This window comes from Anopheles gambiae, chromosome 2, assembly GCF_943734735.2.
Source record: "Anopheles gambiae chromosome 2, idAnoGambNW_F1_1, whole genome shotgun sequence".
In the NCBI taxonomy this organism is placed as follows: Eukaryota; Metazoa; Arthropoda; class Insecta; order Diptera; family Culicidae; genus Anopheles; species Anopheles gambiae.
This window is the reverse complement of record NC_064601.1, coordinates 42,675,354-42,692,529: the sequence shown is the minus strand read 5'-3', so window position 1 is coordinate 42,692,529 and position 17,176 is coordinate 42,675,354. Positions and strand designations below refer to the sequence as shown.

Below are 17,176 nucleotides of genomic sequence, written 5' to 3'. Positions count from 1 at the left end.
AAATAAAAGACCACGATCGCAAGTTACATTTAAACATCTCAAATAGATTCTTTATTAGGATCATTTCTCTAGATTATAGATGCTTTGTAAATAAGAGATATAAACGTTCATTATGAGCGAGCTGGTAAAATTTGCCACGCCGCACACATTACACAGCTTGTATATACGGAGTTTGTTTTATGTGTGCACGATCGCAAACATACGTGTTCAGCTAGCTGCTACTGCTATTGTAGACAGTAGTTCATAATATATCTTTTGCAATCTTGTCTCAATCAACCCGCTCCAAACGTGACTTGTGAACTTGATTTGCCCTCCCTCGCAATATATACGACTGTACAAATTAAACTCTCTCATTCCCTCTTCTAATGCATAATTGCTGTACCGGCCGGTGAACCAAACACTGTAATACTTCTGCAAACGAATTGCCTACATGCATACATGCTGCAATCTCCCACTTGCATCCCGTTGGAGTTATCATCACTTGTACTACGGTATCATTTTGCTGTGGTCCTATTACCATGATTGTACCCTTCCCACTAGTCCACCACTATGTATCACTCATATCATATGTAATCGAATAAAATAAAATAAAAAAATGCATACACAATCATGCCATTACTGTCGCTCGCCATATACGCACCGCTACACACACACACTAGTACACCCGGGGAAACATGTTCTACCCGTACAGTTGGCCACTTTTAAATGTTACAGTAATCGGTAACACAGTCCCACAGTGTGCAAATCTCGTTCCAAGTACACTAAAATAAGAAACAGTCCAAATGAGATCGCGATTCTCATTTCGCGGCAACAAAACTACACAATTCTGCTTTCCATATCAAGGTATGGCAAACCGTGGCAGCACAGACGTGACAAATGACAGGTTCAACCCGTTGGCGAAGGTCCGGCAGGGGTGAAGACTAGCTCGCTACATTGCGACCACTAGCTGTCCCAAATTTCATCCCGTTGCTTTGCCGCAAGTCTTTTCCGTTCTGTGCCGAAAAGGGAGAAATAAAGAAAGAAAGTGTAAAACACACGGAGCGTATGGTGCGCCTTCCTTCCCTACCTTTGGCTTCACGCAGGACACGTCGTTCGTTTTCACGCTCCTCCGGGGCGGTTTTTAGCTTCACGCCGAGCGCCGACGATACCATGCGGCGCGCCATGGCGGCACACGTTTCCGGACGCTGGCGGTACGGTTGCAGCGAGCTGGCACATTTGCGTGCCTTCGAGCGTGATTCGGCCGTCGCTTCGCCCAGCGGTTTCACGCGTGCAAACGAAAGGCCAGTGGTGAGTACTTCGGCAGCTGTTTAAAAAAAGAGCAAGAACACATAATTTTATCGTGTAACACAAAGTCAATCGTAGCCGTTCACCATTCCCCTCAAGGCTTACCAATTCGGGAGCTGCTAAACACAGCCAACGCGTGCGTATCGTCCACCCATTTGATGTCGAAGCCCGATTCCTTGTACTGCGAGAACATCATCATCAAATCTTGGGTCTTAAACTCGGCCGGAAAGCTGGACACCTCCAGCACGTGCGGAAACTCTTCCTCGTTCAGCATAGCCTGCTTGGTTTCGTACGACTGTGGGAAGTATAGAAATGAAAGCGAAAAATGGTCAATACACGCGTGCGGTAGAGCATTTTACCGGGCTCAGCTTACCTTATAGTCCGACTGAGGCGTTTCGATCGACACTTTCCCGACAGCCGTCGTGAGCTCTTCGAGCATTTTCGGATTTAAACAGTCACCATTGTCGTCGTACATCGATTCCCAATCGTCCTCCTCTTCCTCCTCCGTCGATGCTACACTGCCGCCCTTAGGCGCGCTCGTACCATTCGGTACCGAGGCATCCTTGGCCAGCTTTCCCACTTCAACCTTGGTCGGTTTCTGCCCTTCGCCCTCAGCCACCGGGGCGGCAGCAGCAACGGTGCGTTTCGCCTTTGCCGGCTTCTGCACTGCCGTGGGTACCGGCGTGGGTTCGCCGATTTCCAGCACGTCCGAATTGAACGTCTGCTTCATGATGCGCCGATTGCTACGATTGATTTCCTGCGACGCCCGCCGCAGTTCCTTCTCATCGCGATCGATCTTTTCGGTCGCCTCGTTCGGATCGGTGGTGATCAGCAGGCTGGCGTTCAAGGGTGCCGGTGCCATCGTCCCATTGCGCACATTACGATTGCGTTGATTGTTGCGCTGCATCGTTGCGGCCGTTTCGGTAGCGCTACGTTCCAAGCGAAACTCCGGCTCTTCCGGGCACGGTGGGGCGTTCTGTTCCAGTAGCACTGGGCGTGCTGGCTTTTGTTCCGCTTGCTGCTGCTGCTGCTGCTGCACTTCTAAGCTATGGCTTCGTTTTTTAAACGATTCCAATGAAACCGCTCCTACGGCTTCGGAAGCGTCCGACGGAACGTCTATCACAGTATCACAGTAGGGTGGTGCGTCAGTAGTGCCGCTTGGCTGTACCGACAATTTCGTTCTGCCCTTGTCCGCCGCTCTCAATCCTTCCGGATCCTTGGAAGACGCTGTTGCAGGTAGTGGCAAGGCAGTGGCTGCGCTCGCCGTCTCACACGAGGCACCAGTTTCGGGCAGCTGAGCGCGACTGGATGGTGTGCGCAACAATGCTTTGGCTGGGGATGTGTTCACTTTGTCAGCGTTGCCGCCATCGATCGCGTCTGGTGGAACGGACGGCTGCGGATGGGCTGCTGCGGCAACTACCGGTGGTGTCGTTAAGCTACGACGCGCACGGGGAACGTAGACGGCACGGTCCGGGCGTCGCTCACGATGGGGACGGTTGGTCCTAAAACGGGGGATGAAAAGATTCGGTCAATTAAAACTAAACACAAGAAAAAAATGCGCTATTGCGAGCAAATTCCATCCCGCACCGGTTGCATCTACAAGGCTCACCATAACTTACCTTGCAGTTGGCGAGGTAGCTGCGATGGCGCTGCTACTTCCGGCACTGTCACTTCCTATCCCCCGACCAGTGTCCGGTACGCGCGTTTGCGATTCCTGCCCACGGCTGGTGCTAGTTTTTTCGTCCGCTCCCGCTGTTTCCTTTTCGGGCAGATGGCCTTCTCGGGAATCTGGTGTGCTTCTTAATGCTCTATCCGGCACAGTGCAGTCGGTGGTGGCGGTCTGCAGCAAAAGCTGCAATGCCTGCTGATGGTGAGCCGGTGGTTGTGGATGATGCTGTGCGGAAGGCCGCAAATGACCGTAATCGTTCGGATGCTCGCAGGCTGCCGGCGGTGCGAGTTGGTGGACCACGTTTTCCGCTAGCTTCAGTGCACGCCTTGCCGCCGGTGGACGATAAATTCCGACCACGGGAGGGAACTTTACACCGGCACCGTTGCTGCCAACTGGTTGCTGCTGCTGCGTATCTCCGTACGTGTCTGGATGGGTCGGCAAACCTATGCGAGTAGCACAAAAAGAAATGTAAGTTTTATTGGCGTTGCACACGGTGTTGAGGCATTTTTGTTAATAGTTTTGTCTACTTTAATTAAGATTCAATTGGAGTTTTAATTAACCACATGTAGTGCTGGTCATGGGGACACTGACCATGACACATCTAGCCGGGTAAAACCTTCATGTACCGAAGGCCACTCCTTTTCCGAGGAGTGGACGTGCTTGAAGTTGGTTGGTTTCGTTTGCATAACCACCAACCAACTGCCACGTGTTGACGACAACCGCTTGCCATGTGTTTTTGCGCGTATAAGAGCGTGTGCGTGTTTCCTTCACAGTGTTGGCCTTGACTGGCATTGTTTGCCGTTCACCGTTGTCATGGAAGCGATGTTCGGCAGCAAATCGTACTTTGCATTCATCGTTCAATCTTCCTTCGAATGGTGCAAAAGACTAAGCTAGCATTTAAATTCCCCTCTGCAAGCTGCGCTGGCCAAGATAACGTAAAAAAAACTCCTTTTCTTATGCAGCCCAAAGCCCATCGCGCCCACCATGCGGCCCCGACCGTTGTTAGGTTCCATTCATTACGCGATGTGCTACAGATTGTGCAATTGCGGTGGTTGCGTTGGTAACGCTCTATCGGAACGCGAACCGTTTTTCCCGCTTCATCATTACGCCAGTCGTGGGTGGCGGCGTATTGGCGCCTCCATAATCCAGTGTGTTTTATGGGTTTGTGTGTGTGTGTGTGTGTGTAGTGCAGCCGAAAGTGAACTTTCCTGGGCAGGAGGACTGCATCGACTACTGTGCCAGCCCGTACGAACGGCGTGCGAAAGGAAGGAAAATGACCAATTACCGATGAAATGCGGTCACTGGGACCGAACACCACCAACTTTCCAACCATTACGTTCCACACCAAAATGTTGGCGCATTTTTTGTGTGTGTGTGTTATGGTTGTTGTTGCTGTTGTGTTGGGTTGGCTCTACCGCGCTACTATTACGGCTTCTCATCTCTGTGGCGCTACCCACCGCACCGGTTACATCTTTACCTTTACCCATGCCAAAAAGAGGTCCACACATTTGGGAGTTGATCAGCAACGAGGGGTAAATGAACAGAGAAGAAAAAAAAAAAATAACGCGCTAAAGTCGGCCAACAACGCTTGCTGTGGGCTGGCAAATGTGAATGGACGGTGTAACCCAAAAAATCCATTATCTAACCGCGCGGGCTTGACCTTAAAACACTTTCGATTTCCTTTTCGTAGCTTCGCTGCCGGACGAGGAGAAGGGGGGGGGGGGGGGGGACTGCGGAGAAGATCGGCTCCGATTGCTGCAAGCAAAAAGCCATCGATTCTTCGCAAGCTCGTAAATTTACCCCGCGTGGCACGGCATACACTATTTTGTATTCCAAAAAGGGTATGGCGCAGGGGACGATGCTTGGAGAATTTTAAACCACTCACAGCGGGGTGAATCACGAGAGTTGATGAAAAGAGCACGACCGGCACACCACAACTGTTTCAGTAAATTAAAGCAATACATAAATGTCACTTCAAATTTAACCGATTTTGGTTTTTTTTCGCAAGGTTCAAGCGAAAAAGCTTTCCTTTATCATCAATCATTTGAAGGTACACATTAGAAACATTATGGAACGCTTCAAAGCTTTGAGGCAAGCTTGGGACAAACTTTTCCTTTTACTCGACATGCTTAACATTCCAGCTGTGGGCAGCGGAACAGCATTGACAGCATTCCAGCGAGGCAATCTACGCCGCGGATTCCATTTTTTCATTTTCACATCCTCCAAACACCGGTTTCGGTTGTCACATGGACATAAACAAATACACACACATACACATGCATAGACACATGGAGCCAGGTAAATGGGCACGCAGGCTCCTCTACGTAAAAGCATGGCCAAGTAGCAAGTAGGTCCATTTTTCATCCACCTGTTTCTCGTTCACATTTCAGACGGCCGTTAGTAGTAGGCGATGCTGTAATCACTAGCGCCCAGCTTGCAGCGACTGTTGCATGCATTTTGTTTACGTTTTTTTGGGTTTGTTTTGTAATAGTTCACTAATGTGGCACCGTATCGTTCTTCGCTGTCTAGTGTTTAGATATTCCTATTCGATAAACGTATATGTATTTTTAATAATATGTGCACAAAAGTGTCACCACATGGATCGCGCCGTTTTCGGTAAACGTGTTTCTCCGGCCCACACACACACACAAACACATGCATTATGGATTCGTTCACGCTCTGCTTTCAGAGCGAGCATTCGATGCTGCACTGCTTCCGGATGGTTGTTGCACCGCTGTAACACGCGATATATATCTAAAATGCCGCTCGCTTCTAGATCGGCAATTCGCGCAGCCCGACGATTCGTGTGACTACAATGAGGGCGAGCCGGCATTAAAGGGGCCTCCCTTTTGTGGAGCGGTCTAGCGGATCCGGCGGGCTTTACTTCCGTTTCTGATGCTTCCACCTGCTTCCCCACGCTACAAAGAAAAGGGGCGGTGAGCGGCGCACAATGGAAAAGCTGAGGGGATGTTGATTATTATGCCGGTTCCGGGGTTTATTCGTTTGTGGTGCACACACCGGTGTGAGCCAGCAGCAGCGGAAAGGAGCAGAGCTCCGGGGAAGTAAAGGGGAATGGGGTGATAATTATTAGCACGGATTCACACTAATTGAGGCAACATTTTGACGCCTTCATCGGGCAGGTTTATGCTGAAGAAAGGACGTGCGTGCTTATGCGAGCGTGTGTGTGTGTGTGTGCTAACATTAAAGGGCTTTTGTTTTATTTTTTCGGTGTGTTTTGTTTAGTGGCGTGCTAAATATTACCCGCCGTCAGTGTGAAGCAGGGAACAGCAGAGCGAAAATCTAACTGTATAAGTAAGTGTGTGGCTTATAAATGGTTTGCAAATGTTTGTTTCAGTGTTGAGGTTTTTAAGAGCTAAAAGTTCTGATTTACTAAATCTTCAATCCGCTTCTTCTATGCCCAGACAACTCTTGAGTTGAATAATTTAATGGGTTTGATTTTTTCCATATATTCACTTCACAAAATGGAAACGTTATGCGACTACCCATTAGTCACAAACACAACCCTGCACTGCTGTTTGTAAACAAACAGCGACCCTTGAATGAATCAAACTTCACAATAGCGCGTACAATAATTCCAACGTTTTTGTTTCCTTGTTCTTACAACCGTGTGCCAGAGCTTCTTTGTTCTCCCTGCCACGAGCCGTGCGCACACTGCGCAGAAGCGTACGCACACGTTCTGTCATCTGCCGGAATGCACCACACATACATACACACACACACGCTGGGTCGCCCTTACTGCTACTGCTGCACCAATACCAATAGCAGCAATATGGGGTAGATTTTTTCCACTGTTCTTTTTCACACACACGTAAAAATCACCTTTGCTACCCATTTCAGGGAAGCACATACACATAGCAACGATATCTATTTTCACCTTTAGCAAACCTCTAAAAACTCATTTATTTGCACTAATCACCAGGAATCCTTACCACTGTATTAAAAACGCTTTGCACAGCCCTCGAGCCCCAGAGCGAGAAGGTTGAAAAGGTCGCACTCGTATTACGCCTAACTGCTAGCAGAGGTAGAGGAAGGTGAGCCGAATCGCGAACAACGGCACGCACCACACACAACCGAAACACAGCAACGGGCAAAAGCGAACTGGCCCGCCGCAACGAATTGGCCAAGCTGTTCTGTGCCGTAGCGGTGTTCCCTTTCCCTTTTCACGACGCGTACAGTGCGGCGCTCCCAGCAACCGACGACAAACGGGGGGCGCACAAACAAGCTGCACGACGACGACAGACTCACTGACTGACTGACTGACTGTTTCGCCTGTGAAGCTCCTCCATTCACGGACACCACAGCACACAGGGGTGGGATGGATTGTGCTGCTGCTGCTGCCGTTGCCTGTCTGCGGTCGAGGGGGTATGCTGCTGCTGCTGCTACCCCTTCCTAACGAGAGCGTTCTGTACACGCACACCACTGCATGATACAGGGTGGTAATTACGAGGGTGCAAAAAGCGTGAGTTGGTGTGTTTTTACCGTCCGTACGAATTTTTGTACGATGCGTTGGTGTGCGAGAGCAATATGCAGAGGTGTGGAAGCAACATAACATCCGTCGACGGTTATTTATGCTTTTTAAGTAGATCGGTTAAAATGTAACATCTTTAGAAAAAGTAGGAAATAGAATATCTTAACTTCTACAACATTCCTTTTATCAACACGTCACTGATTACGAATTTAATTTCTACACTTTAATCTCAGAATAACAGAAGGCTTGTTGTTGAGTTCGTGCGTGCTAAAACCAAATAGTCAAACAGTTGAAGAAGAAAACAAGCATCTCAAACTAAAAAATACTCAGTAGGACTCCTCATAACAAGGTTAATCCGTTCCAGTCGTCATACGAAACATTCGCTATATGGGAAGCATTTTCCCTATATAATTTGTACGAACAATGAAATAATTGGTTGCATCGCAAATATGCTGATAAAAAAGGCAAATAGGAAAAAATACCATTATTAGTATCGGGGGAATAATATGTATAGTTCACTATTTCACGATACTAGTCCACTATACTGCTAAAAATTACAAATTATTTAAAAAGTAGTCGAATGTCGATAAATATTTTCTTCAAAATTTCCCAAAAACTTTCGTTTCGGTATGATCTATTTTGGTTTGTGTCTAATAAGAGTTTGTTGTTGTGCTGTTAGGCATTTAATTGCTAATTTGTCGTGGTTTATATTCTTCACCATGAATAAGGATAAATTCCTTGGCATAATATCTACAACACACTTGCACACCTCGTATGTAGTCGTACTAAGCTCCTCCAACTGACAGCAATCAAGCCACAAACGGCTTGCAAAGAAGAATGTTAGATTTTAAGTATTAGAATTAATCGACCGACAGAACTGACAGAAAACTGACAGCAATTGGCAGGGGAGACTTTTGCCTTCTTCAGCAAGTAGATCCAGCAGAGTTCACAAGACACATTCGTCAATATACCCCACATTCTAGCCTTACACAATCATACGACACATCCTGGTAATAGTTTTACATTACACGATGCTTAGCATCGAAGCTCTAATTTTCCTGAGCGATAATCAAATTTAAAGAAATGCTCAATGTATACCGATCTTGATCTTTATTTTAGATGTGCTCCAAAACAATGTATCCCGAACACCAATGATATTGCTCGTTATGTGAGATTTTACACGTTAAAGGAAAGGAATGTTTGCATTAGGGGCTATTAAAAAGCCAAAAAATACTCATAAGGCGATTGAATAATCCACTGATAATCCAAACCACTGTAACATACCTTTCGCACCACACACACACACACAAGTGCGCGGGACAAGAGTACGGCGAGCTACGATCGAGCGTAAGCGTAAGCGACTTTGCTGCAAACTGCAACTACTAGGTACAAGGACTCAAACTGTTACGCCACATTGTTAGGGAAGGTGCAGGGGTGCAAACGATGCGGTTTGCAGCATTGCCACGCTTTTGCTTTCTACCGGTTGACGTCCCAACGCTACGCTGTGCCAATGGGTCAGACCGCGGCGCATAAGCAGCTTACCGTGCAGCACCACCGCAGCGCCACCCGGCCGATGCAGCAGCGTGGTAACCATATTTCGTAATAAGTTTCAACCCTTCCCCTACTATCTCGGCCGCACGTAACGCAATGCTGCGCTCTGTGGACCCATGTGTGAAGTGTGGCCCACTTTGCATGACGACGCCGATCGGCCGGCCGACGGAAAAAGTGATCGTGCCGTGATCGCGTGAAGTAATGTGATCACCTTTCGTGCAGCCAGCTGCAACACCATCCGTTCGCACGTAAGATGCTGGGGAGGTTTGAAATGGATAGGGGAAGAGGGGGAGGGAGCAGTCGTTTGAAAACATTGCGTCTCGAGTTCCCGTAGGAGCGAAAGGCTACGCAATGTATCCGAATTTGTTATCTTGATTAGTTGATGTTTGCTTGAAGATTACTTGATCAGATAACAGCCGCTGGCGGGTATTTGCACCCCTACTTATACAGTTTGCAGACAGGAATTAAAGATAATATCAGTATAACCCAATATACAAATAAACAAATTAAAATTAATTAAATATGTATCCAATATCCAGTTTATTAAATTTCATCCAAAATCTTCAGTATTGTTCTAAAGTAAATAAGAGTAAATTTCCCTCAAAATGTTGCATCTTTCAGCGAGATCTCTGCAAAAACACGCTATCGAACAGCAACAGCACCTTTTGCTAATCGCCACCACATTCCATTTCGCGTTGTATAACAGGACCTACTGCTGAGCAAAACCTCCCGAAGCAAAGTATAAGAAAAGCTATGCGCAATAACAATGAGCAAAGGCCGTTAGTTTTCCACCGTAAAGCACGCAACCGGACTGATTAATCGACAGCAGTTTAGTAACCAAAATTGCACACTGGCACAAAAAAAAACAATACTAAAACGAATCTCGAACGAAAGCGAAAGTAGCAGCAATTTGGCAGAGCGTGAGACGGAAATTAAGGCGAGACCGACACTGACCAAGAAGAAAAGTGCAAAACCAACACAACGTAATAGAATTGTAAACGAAAGGTATAGTAGAGCGTTATTAGACTAATAGTAGAGGGATATAGCATGTAAGCAGTAGTAAAATGACAAAGAAAAGGTAGAGAAATTATTGAAAAAATGACTATTCTACAATTTTCAGCATCTTTCTCACCACATTTAGATCAATAGTTTTCTCACTCCGAAGTTATCTATGCTTCTGCACTAATTTCTGTTGTATTACTTTCATTGTAAGAACTGTACCACTGAGATAAAAGCTACATTCACATGAATTTCTTTTTAAAAGTCATAATTTGTCAAACTTTCCTAATGTAAAACTGTATCACAACCCAAACAGATATGCAGCAAAGAAAGTTCAATTCAACTTACCCTTCAGTTTGTCGCCAAATGCAGTCTCCTCATCGATAAGATACGATTGTGGTGGTGCTGGGTTGGTGGTGGTGGTTGTCGAGCTGTGTTGCTGTCGTCGTTGTTGTTGATGATGAACGCCGACAGCTCCACCACTCGGCAGCAGTATCGTTTCAGTGCCCATTCCGTTGTTGCCGTTTGGCTGATCTTCCTGCGGGTGGATTCGGTTTTCTCCTGTTCTTTGCCCGCTCACCAACGCACTGTTGATGCTGCCGGTTGTTGTGGTTGTGGCGGGAGCGCTGCTACCACTACAGCCGCTACTAACTGTGGTGACGGTACTGGTGCCACCGGTTGGAGGAGTCGTTGAACTACGCCAGCTGGTGTAATGTTGGGTCTTTGGCGCAGGTGTAGCTGCTTCGCTGCTAGTTGATTCTTCGAAGCTGATCGTTCGTGCGGGAAGGAAAACAAATGCAAAAAAAACATGGTACTGCCATTAATGAGACTGCCAACACACAACACTCGAACCGATGCGTTTACTAAGTGAACCCCAAAACCAAACCTCCTCCTCCTACTAAAGGTCAGTGAATCTCCGTCGGCATTTGTTTGTTGCCTTGAAGGTCGAGTTCAGTGCGTGTGGCCACATTGGGGGGTGCCACTTTCACCGTGCCATCCGGCCGGACTCATCCCCGCATCACCCACAGAGGTCGGTGGTTGCTTTCGAGGCGGCATAATGCACGGCACGCACCCAATGCCGCCAGAGCACACGCCAGACAAACCGTGCATCGTGCCAACCCGAGGAGCACGTACGCTAGACGAGCCCACGTCACAAGCCGATCCTTTTCGCGCTACCCTTGCGTAACTATCTGGGCCAGTCGGAGTGTAACCTGAATTGGAATGAATTCTTCGACACAAAGATATTACCAAGCGGTCGAAGAAAGCCATAATTTACTCTATAGTGTATCGGATTCAGGTGATCGATAGTCGAGTATAAATGAAGTACTTTATTTTCAGAAAGTAACCCAGTTTCGCTTTCGATAAAATAGAAATAAATCACAGTGCTTTTAATACTATTTATCAAATCGATGCCAAGATCTATTTCCATACTCGAAACGATTTGCAACGACTCTTGCTATACGTTGCAATATTTCAGGAGAAATTACAAAAATTTAGCAAAGATGGTCAGCCGACAATGTAGAGCATTGGTCTCCAACCTGTGGTCTGTAGCGTTAAAAGAAGTGATCCGCGAAATAATTGATTTTTTAAACAGAAAAGCTTATTTCTTACAAAGAATATCGTGCATTTGTTTTCGCTGTCAAGATTTTTTTTTCTTCGAAAATACGGCCGAAGCCGTAATAATGTGATTCTAATTGAAAAATAAGATTAGATTTTCAACAGGCATGGCTAGGCTTATTCTAGATTTAAACATATTTTTGATACAAAATCTTGGAAGTAAGTCCACAAAATATATGCCCTCAATATATGGGCCGCGGCAAATGTATTTTCAAAGCCATATGGTCCGTGATCCTAAAAAGATTGGAGAGCACTGATGTAGAGGACAAACTCAAGCGAATCGAAGGAAACGCACCTGCGAAATACAACATTTCTTGCAATGATCCTCCTCGAAGAAAGAAGGCCGACGCAGTTAAAAATAGAAAATTATATTTCAAGACCAATGTTGGATACCCACACCTCTACGCTTTACACGTTCCTTTGGTTCTTCGGAATACTTTGCTTGCTATTAGTGTGTATTCTATCCAAAGGTTGCATTCAAAACTTTTGAAAGAGCAAATATTGTGCACGTGAAAATAGTGGACTAGACAGACTGACCTCTCGGCTCACATGACTCATTTTGCCGACCTTTGTCCTGACCGCTAGACTGGTTGAGATTGATGAATGAAGTACAACCTTTGTTTATAGCGAAAAGTCTATTTCACCCAAATATACCAACCAACCATGCAGCTTAGACGTAAAAATAGAATTCAACAGCCAGGCTAGACGTGGGTGCGGGTCGTTACCCTTGACAGAGTGCTACACTGCTTTTTTCAGCATTATTTGCGATGACAAATTAATCCTGTCGAAAGAAAACGACTCTTGCGCTTGATCGGGCGGATCCTCTGGGAAAGCAGTGTCGGAACCGACCAGACTCACCTTTTTCCAACCGACGATTTGACGTCCTGAAGTAGCTGATGGCGAAAGCACACGACCGTGCGCCGCTCGGTACCGATGCCAATGGAGAACGTCACGATGTCATGCTGGCTGAACGATTTACTTGCGCAAACCCTGTGGACCAGGAATCGGCGGTAGCTGCTGAACGGCGGAAAGATCAGTACACTATATGGCCGGGATGAGAGGGAGAGAGAGAGGAATGAAAACGTACAATTAAAGATACTATTATCTTATTAGATAGTTAGTAAGATTTAAACTAAATTCAATAAATGGCGTTAAAAACTGCATCAATTCCATTATACCTTTAAGAGCAGCCGTTACAGAAATTATGCCTTTTTTATCACTCAACTGTTTAGTTTAATTTGTTACAAGATTCTTCTTCTTCTATTTGGCGTAAACGTCCTACGAGGACATGCCGCCCCCTATACAGGCTGTCAAGACTTTATTCAATGCCACGTAGCCAAATAGTCAGTCCTTACTACGGGGGGACGGTCCATTCCGGGCTTGAAGCCATTACGGGCGTGTTATTGAGTCGTTCGAGTTGACGAATGTACCACGGGACCGCCCCAATCGTTAGAAGATGTTCATTTAAATGTAACAAATTTCGTCTAACAACAACCATCGCGCTGATATGCCCTTCACCCTTGTTTATAGGATAAAATGCTCGATGCATCTAAATTATCTGCCTGAACGAACAGCGAAGGGATCATTTGCCCTACTCTAATTAACACCTTTCTCCCTAGATTCGCTCACCGGAAAGAAGCATTTCTAGCAAAAGCAATCGCACTCGAATGTGGAAACCCCTGGTGAAAGAAGCGATAACACAGCGGTTCACACAACAATAGCGATTAGAAACAAAAACACAAACACATAATTAACCCGAAACGCGATTGCTTTTACTTTGCTAGCACCTAATTAAGAATGGCCGATTCGATCGTTGGCTTTTCCGACCGTTTCTTTCTTTCTGGTGCGTCAAGAAATGATCTCATCATGCCGAGTCACCGGCCAGGATGGGGCGGGAATGAAACAAAATAAAACAAACGCAAAACAACGGGCGATTTTTGGGCCAGTTACGTTGCTTTTTCCCCACCACCACTACGCCATGTGGTTTTCGTTATAAATATTTATTCCAAATCAGTTCGCAATGCAATGCCCTCGGCTCGGATATGCGACTGGTAAAGCAAAAAGAAGCACTAAGACCTGCAGAGTGCAAACGGTCGCACAAAGCGATTGAGACGTTTTATCCACCAATCATCGGACCGATTATGAGGCTGTTGGGAATATGATTCGAATTCAATTTTGGATATTCCTATGTGTTAACCAAATTATGCAAAAAACAAACAACGAAACAAGTTAATTGATACGCTTCCTTGTTGCTGTTTTGGGGGCAATTGAAAACGATAAATAGCAACGTGTCTGATTAAAATACCACTAGAAACGAGTACGAGACCGGCTTATGTTAGTAGCCATACACACATACACAAACCATCAAGCGCAAATGCAAACTGAACGAAACGAAAATTGGCCAAAAACAGGCCTCTTGAATCGTGGTGCCGTACACCGTAGCAGCGCGTCAATCCCTTTCAATTGCGCCAAATGGAAATATTTGCGCGATAATGATTATGCAAATTTTTTCACCAATTTACCACCACTCCACACAACCAGAGGAAGCAAATGAGGCGCGATACAGTGACTTAAACTTTATCTCTTCCTGTGGCAAATTTGCATGATGGACAGTTTTCAAGCTGGGCCGTCGGTCTCGTTAGTGGCCCGTCGGTGCGGGTAAGACCAAACACAGTTGTGCAACTTGCAACTAACCCTCATTTTGGTGGTGTGTTTGGTATTTTAGCCTTTATTTGTTTGCCCAAACCAATGGGGGCGCGTCGCGGAAAATCGGATCAGCCAATTACAACTAAAATCGCAACAATCGATAATGATTTGAAAAAGCATGCCACAGAAACCGTACATTTGACTGATTGATTGTTGAGCGATTTGTTGAGGTGCCGCTTTGTTTGTTTTGTTTGTTTTTTGTTTGCTTTCCAGCAAGTAGGACGGGAAATGTTTTAGCAGATGCAAAATTGAATCATAACCTAATGTACGATATGTACGATCCAACCAACTGCAGCAGAGCAATGTGGTAATATAATCATTGGTTGAATAAACGAACTAAACAATGTACTATTTTGCGTATCAAATGTGGAGAAGATAATTTGCCAAAGTTTTCGTAGTACAATGACATTTTACGGGATCGCAAATCAAACAGCCTAAGTTTAGTTTTTAAATTAGGTTCTTGATGACCTTTCACATTTTTTTTTTTAATTTACCATTTGTAAGAGCAATTTAATGCATATTAAATGTTTTGAGGAATTATGATTGAATATTTCGTTAAATGGGGAAAAAACGATAAAACTGTTTACAAGCTTTATACAATTAAATGTTCCATAGTTCCATTCATAAATTACTTCTTCTTCTTTGGCACAACAACCGTTATCGTTGAAGGCCTGCCTGTACACTACAAGTGGGCTTGGCTTTCAGTGACTTATTGATTTACCTATAACAGTATAGTCAGTCCTACGTATGGGGACACGGTCCATTAGGGGCTTAAACCCACGACGGGCATGTTGTTAAGTCGTGCAAGTTGACGACTGTACCACGAGATCGGCCATCCATAAATTACGTCACGTCCAAAATGATACATTTCGACATCCGATGCGTAATAAAAACAATGAATTATAGTCATCTTTATAACAAAATAGACGCAAAGTGTGATCTAAATGTTACAATGTAGTTTATATGTAGTAAAGTAATGTTTAAGTAAACTTTTTATCAGGAAAACACTGTTCGTTTTTGTTCGTAAATTGGTTTTGATACATTTATCACCTTCAACAGATTTTAAATTGTATAATAAAAAAGATTTAAAGTGGAAATGAAAACATCTTCCACATACATTCATACATCTTCTCGCTACAAACAAGTTCCAGGCATCGCAACCGTAAAAAAAGACCCAGGAGGAAAAAAAACTGGTAACGAAGAAATACCGTTAGCCTTTCCGCAGCGCGCTACCACACCATACGTTCGCGTTCTGGAACCGCAACATGTTCGACCGGATCCGCGTGGATCATGCAGTATGAAATGAAGGGGGAGCGGGGGAAGGAAGAAGGTCAGCATACTTACGCCTTTGGGTTAGACCGTTCGACGAAGCGCCGGATGTCCAGATCCACACAGTACACGAAGTCGTCGTCCGCGGCGCTCAGGTACCGATTTACGATTGAATTATCCAGCTTGGCTTGCGAGGTTGAGAATGGAGCGCGCGGGGTTGGCAATTTCGTACCAGCCCAACTGTTCCGTTCTTTTTTTCCGTTCGCGAATCGGTGTGTTTGAGGAGCTGGTGTTGATAATGCTCACACAGCACAATATCAACTCAAGGTGCCTGGTCCTTTGGTGCCGTACAGTAGGCGATGAAAATGATAGGCAGCCAAGCGAATCACTGAGATGGGATATCTGCCGCTGAAGCCACGTTAGCAAAATTATTCACACAAATGCACAATCCCACACGCACTGATGAAATTGTTCTATCTCTGTACACTTTTCATCAATTTTCACACATCCATTACACTTCCGATCGGACCCCGGAACGAGAGCTTTCTCGGTGTTGGTTAATACAAAATTAACACAATATTCGTTTGCTTCGACTGCCACCTTATCACACGGTAGCTGCACAATCTAACGCCACTCGCATCACTTCGTTTCAACACCCAATTTCACACGCTTCACAGCGACCACACAACACAAGACCTACTTTGGAGCTCGAGACCCCCCTTCAAGCACGGGGCGGTCCGTTGCCTGTTGCCGTAACACCACTTTCCAATCCGCTGTACATTACATCTCTTCCGCACGTGCGTTGGCCAACCCGTTCTAGAGGATGGATAAACCACTTCTGCCGCGGTCGCTACAAACTATAAACGAATTCGCCCGACGACCAGAGATCGTGACCTACCCGCGCACTGGCCAATTCAACGTTTCACGGCCGTACAGGAAAGCAGCAACTCAAACAAAAAAAAACTCTGAGCGAAAAACTCAAACAACTAAGAGCACGCACGGCACCGTCGCTGTAAAGATGCGTTGCGAGCCAGTGTGTGTGTATGTGTTGGAAAACGCGACCATCGCCGCTTTTCCACGTCCGCTCCGTAGTTACTAGTTTTCCGCATGCATCACATTGAAAATACTTTATCCACACACAGCAACACTTCGGTATGGGGAATTTCCCTTCGACGGGGGGTATGATTAGTGTAAACAATCGCTCGATGATGGTGTTGGAACTAATTTTTTGCCGGGCGAATGCTTATACTGTACTTTTATTAGAATAAATTACTAGATAAATTTAACGCACCAGCGAAATAAATAAATATCACGGATGCTCTTGGTATAAGCGAATTGCAAGGCACCATTGAAACTGTACAGTCAAACTGTCAAACGAGAACTGTCAAACCCATGTTTACCTTTTTTTTGCGTGTCATACAGGGGTTTTCGCTACTTCTCAAGACTGAGCAATTCTTCGCATTTGCATATGCATTTGAAGTGTTTCAAAAATTTTGAAATTATGAGATATTTAAAAATACATTCTCTTTAATAAATACAGTCTGTTCCCGAGTTACGCGGTTTCTGCGTTCCCGGCAAATCCGCGTAACTCA

The 17,176-nt window shown here is 45.6% G+C and overlaps 1 protein-coding gene across 1 annotated transcript; it reads right to left on the bottom strand.

Annotated features, from left to right (window-relative positions):
- Nucleotides 1-23: 23 nt before the first annotated feature.
- On the bottom strand, nucleotides 24-16,967 carry LOC1271540 (enolase-phosphatase E1). The gene is made up of 8 exons (XM_061643391.1): nucleotides 15,660-16,967; nucleotides 12,468-12,650; nucleotides 10,341-10,759; nucleotides 2,904-3,396; nucleotides 1,658-2,786; nucleotides 1,390-1,579; nucleotides 1,067-1,303; nucleotides 24-992 (listed from the first exon to the last, which is right to left on the bottom strand). The coding sequence occupies exons 3-8, from the start codon at nucleotides 10,501-10,503 to the stop codon at nucleotides 943-945; spliced, it is 2,262 nt and encodes a 753-aa protein (XP_061499375.1). The 5' UTR covers nucleotides 10,504-10,759; nucleotides 12,468-12,650; nucleotides 15,660-16,967; the 3' UTR covers nucleotides 24-942.
- Nucleotides 16,968-17,176: the final 209 nt, after the last annotated feature.

Coding starts and splice junctions, on each gene's coding strand:
- LOC1271540 (XM_061643391.1), bottom strand. CDS start 10,503: ATGGGCACTGAAACGATACTGCTGCCGAGTGGTGGAGCTGTCGGCGTT. Junction 1,580..1,657: donor CGCCTCAGTCGGACTATAAG/GTAAGCTGAGCC, acceptor TACTTCCCACAG/TCGTACGAAACCAAGCAGGC. Junction 993..1,066: donor TGTCCTGCGTGAAGCCAAAG/GTAGGGAAGGAA, acceptor TTTTCGGCACAG/AACGGAAAAGACTTGCGGCA.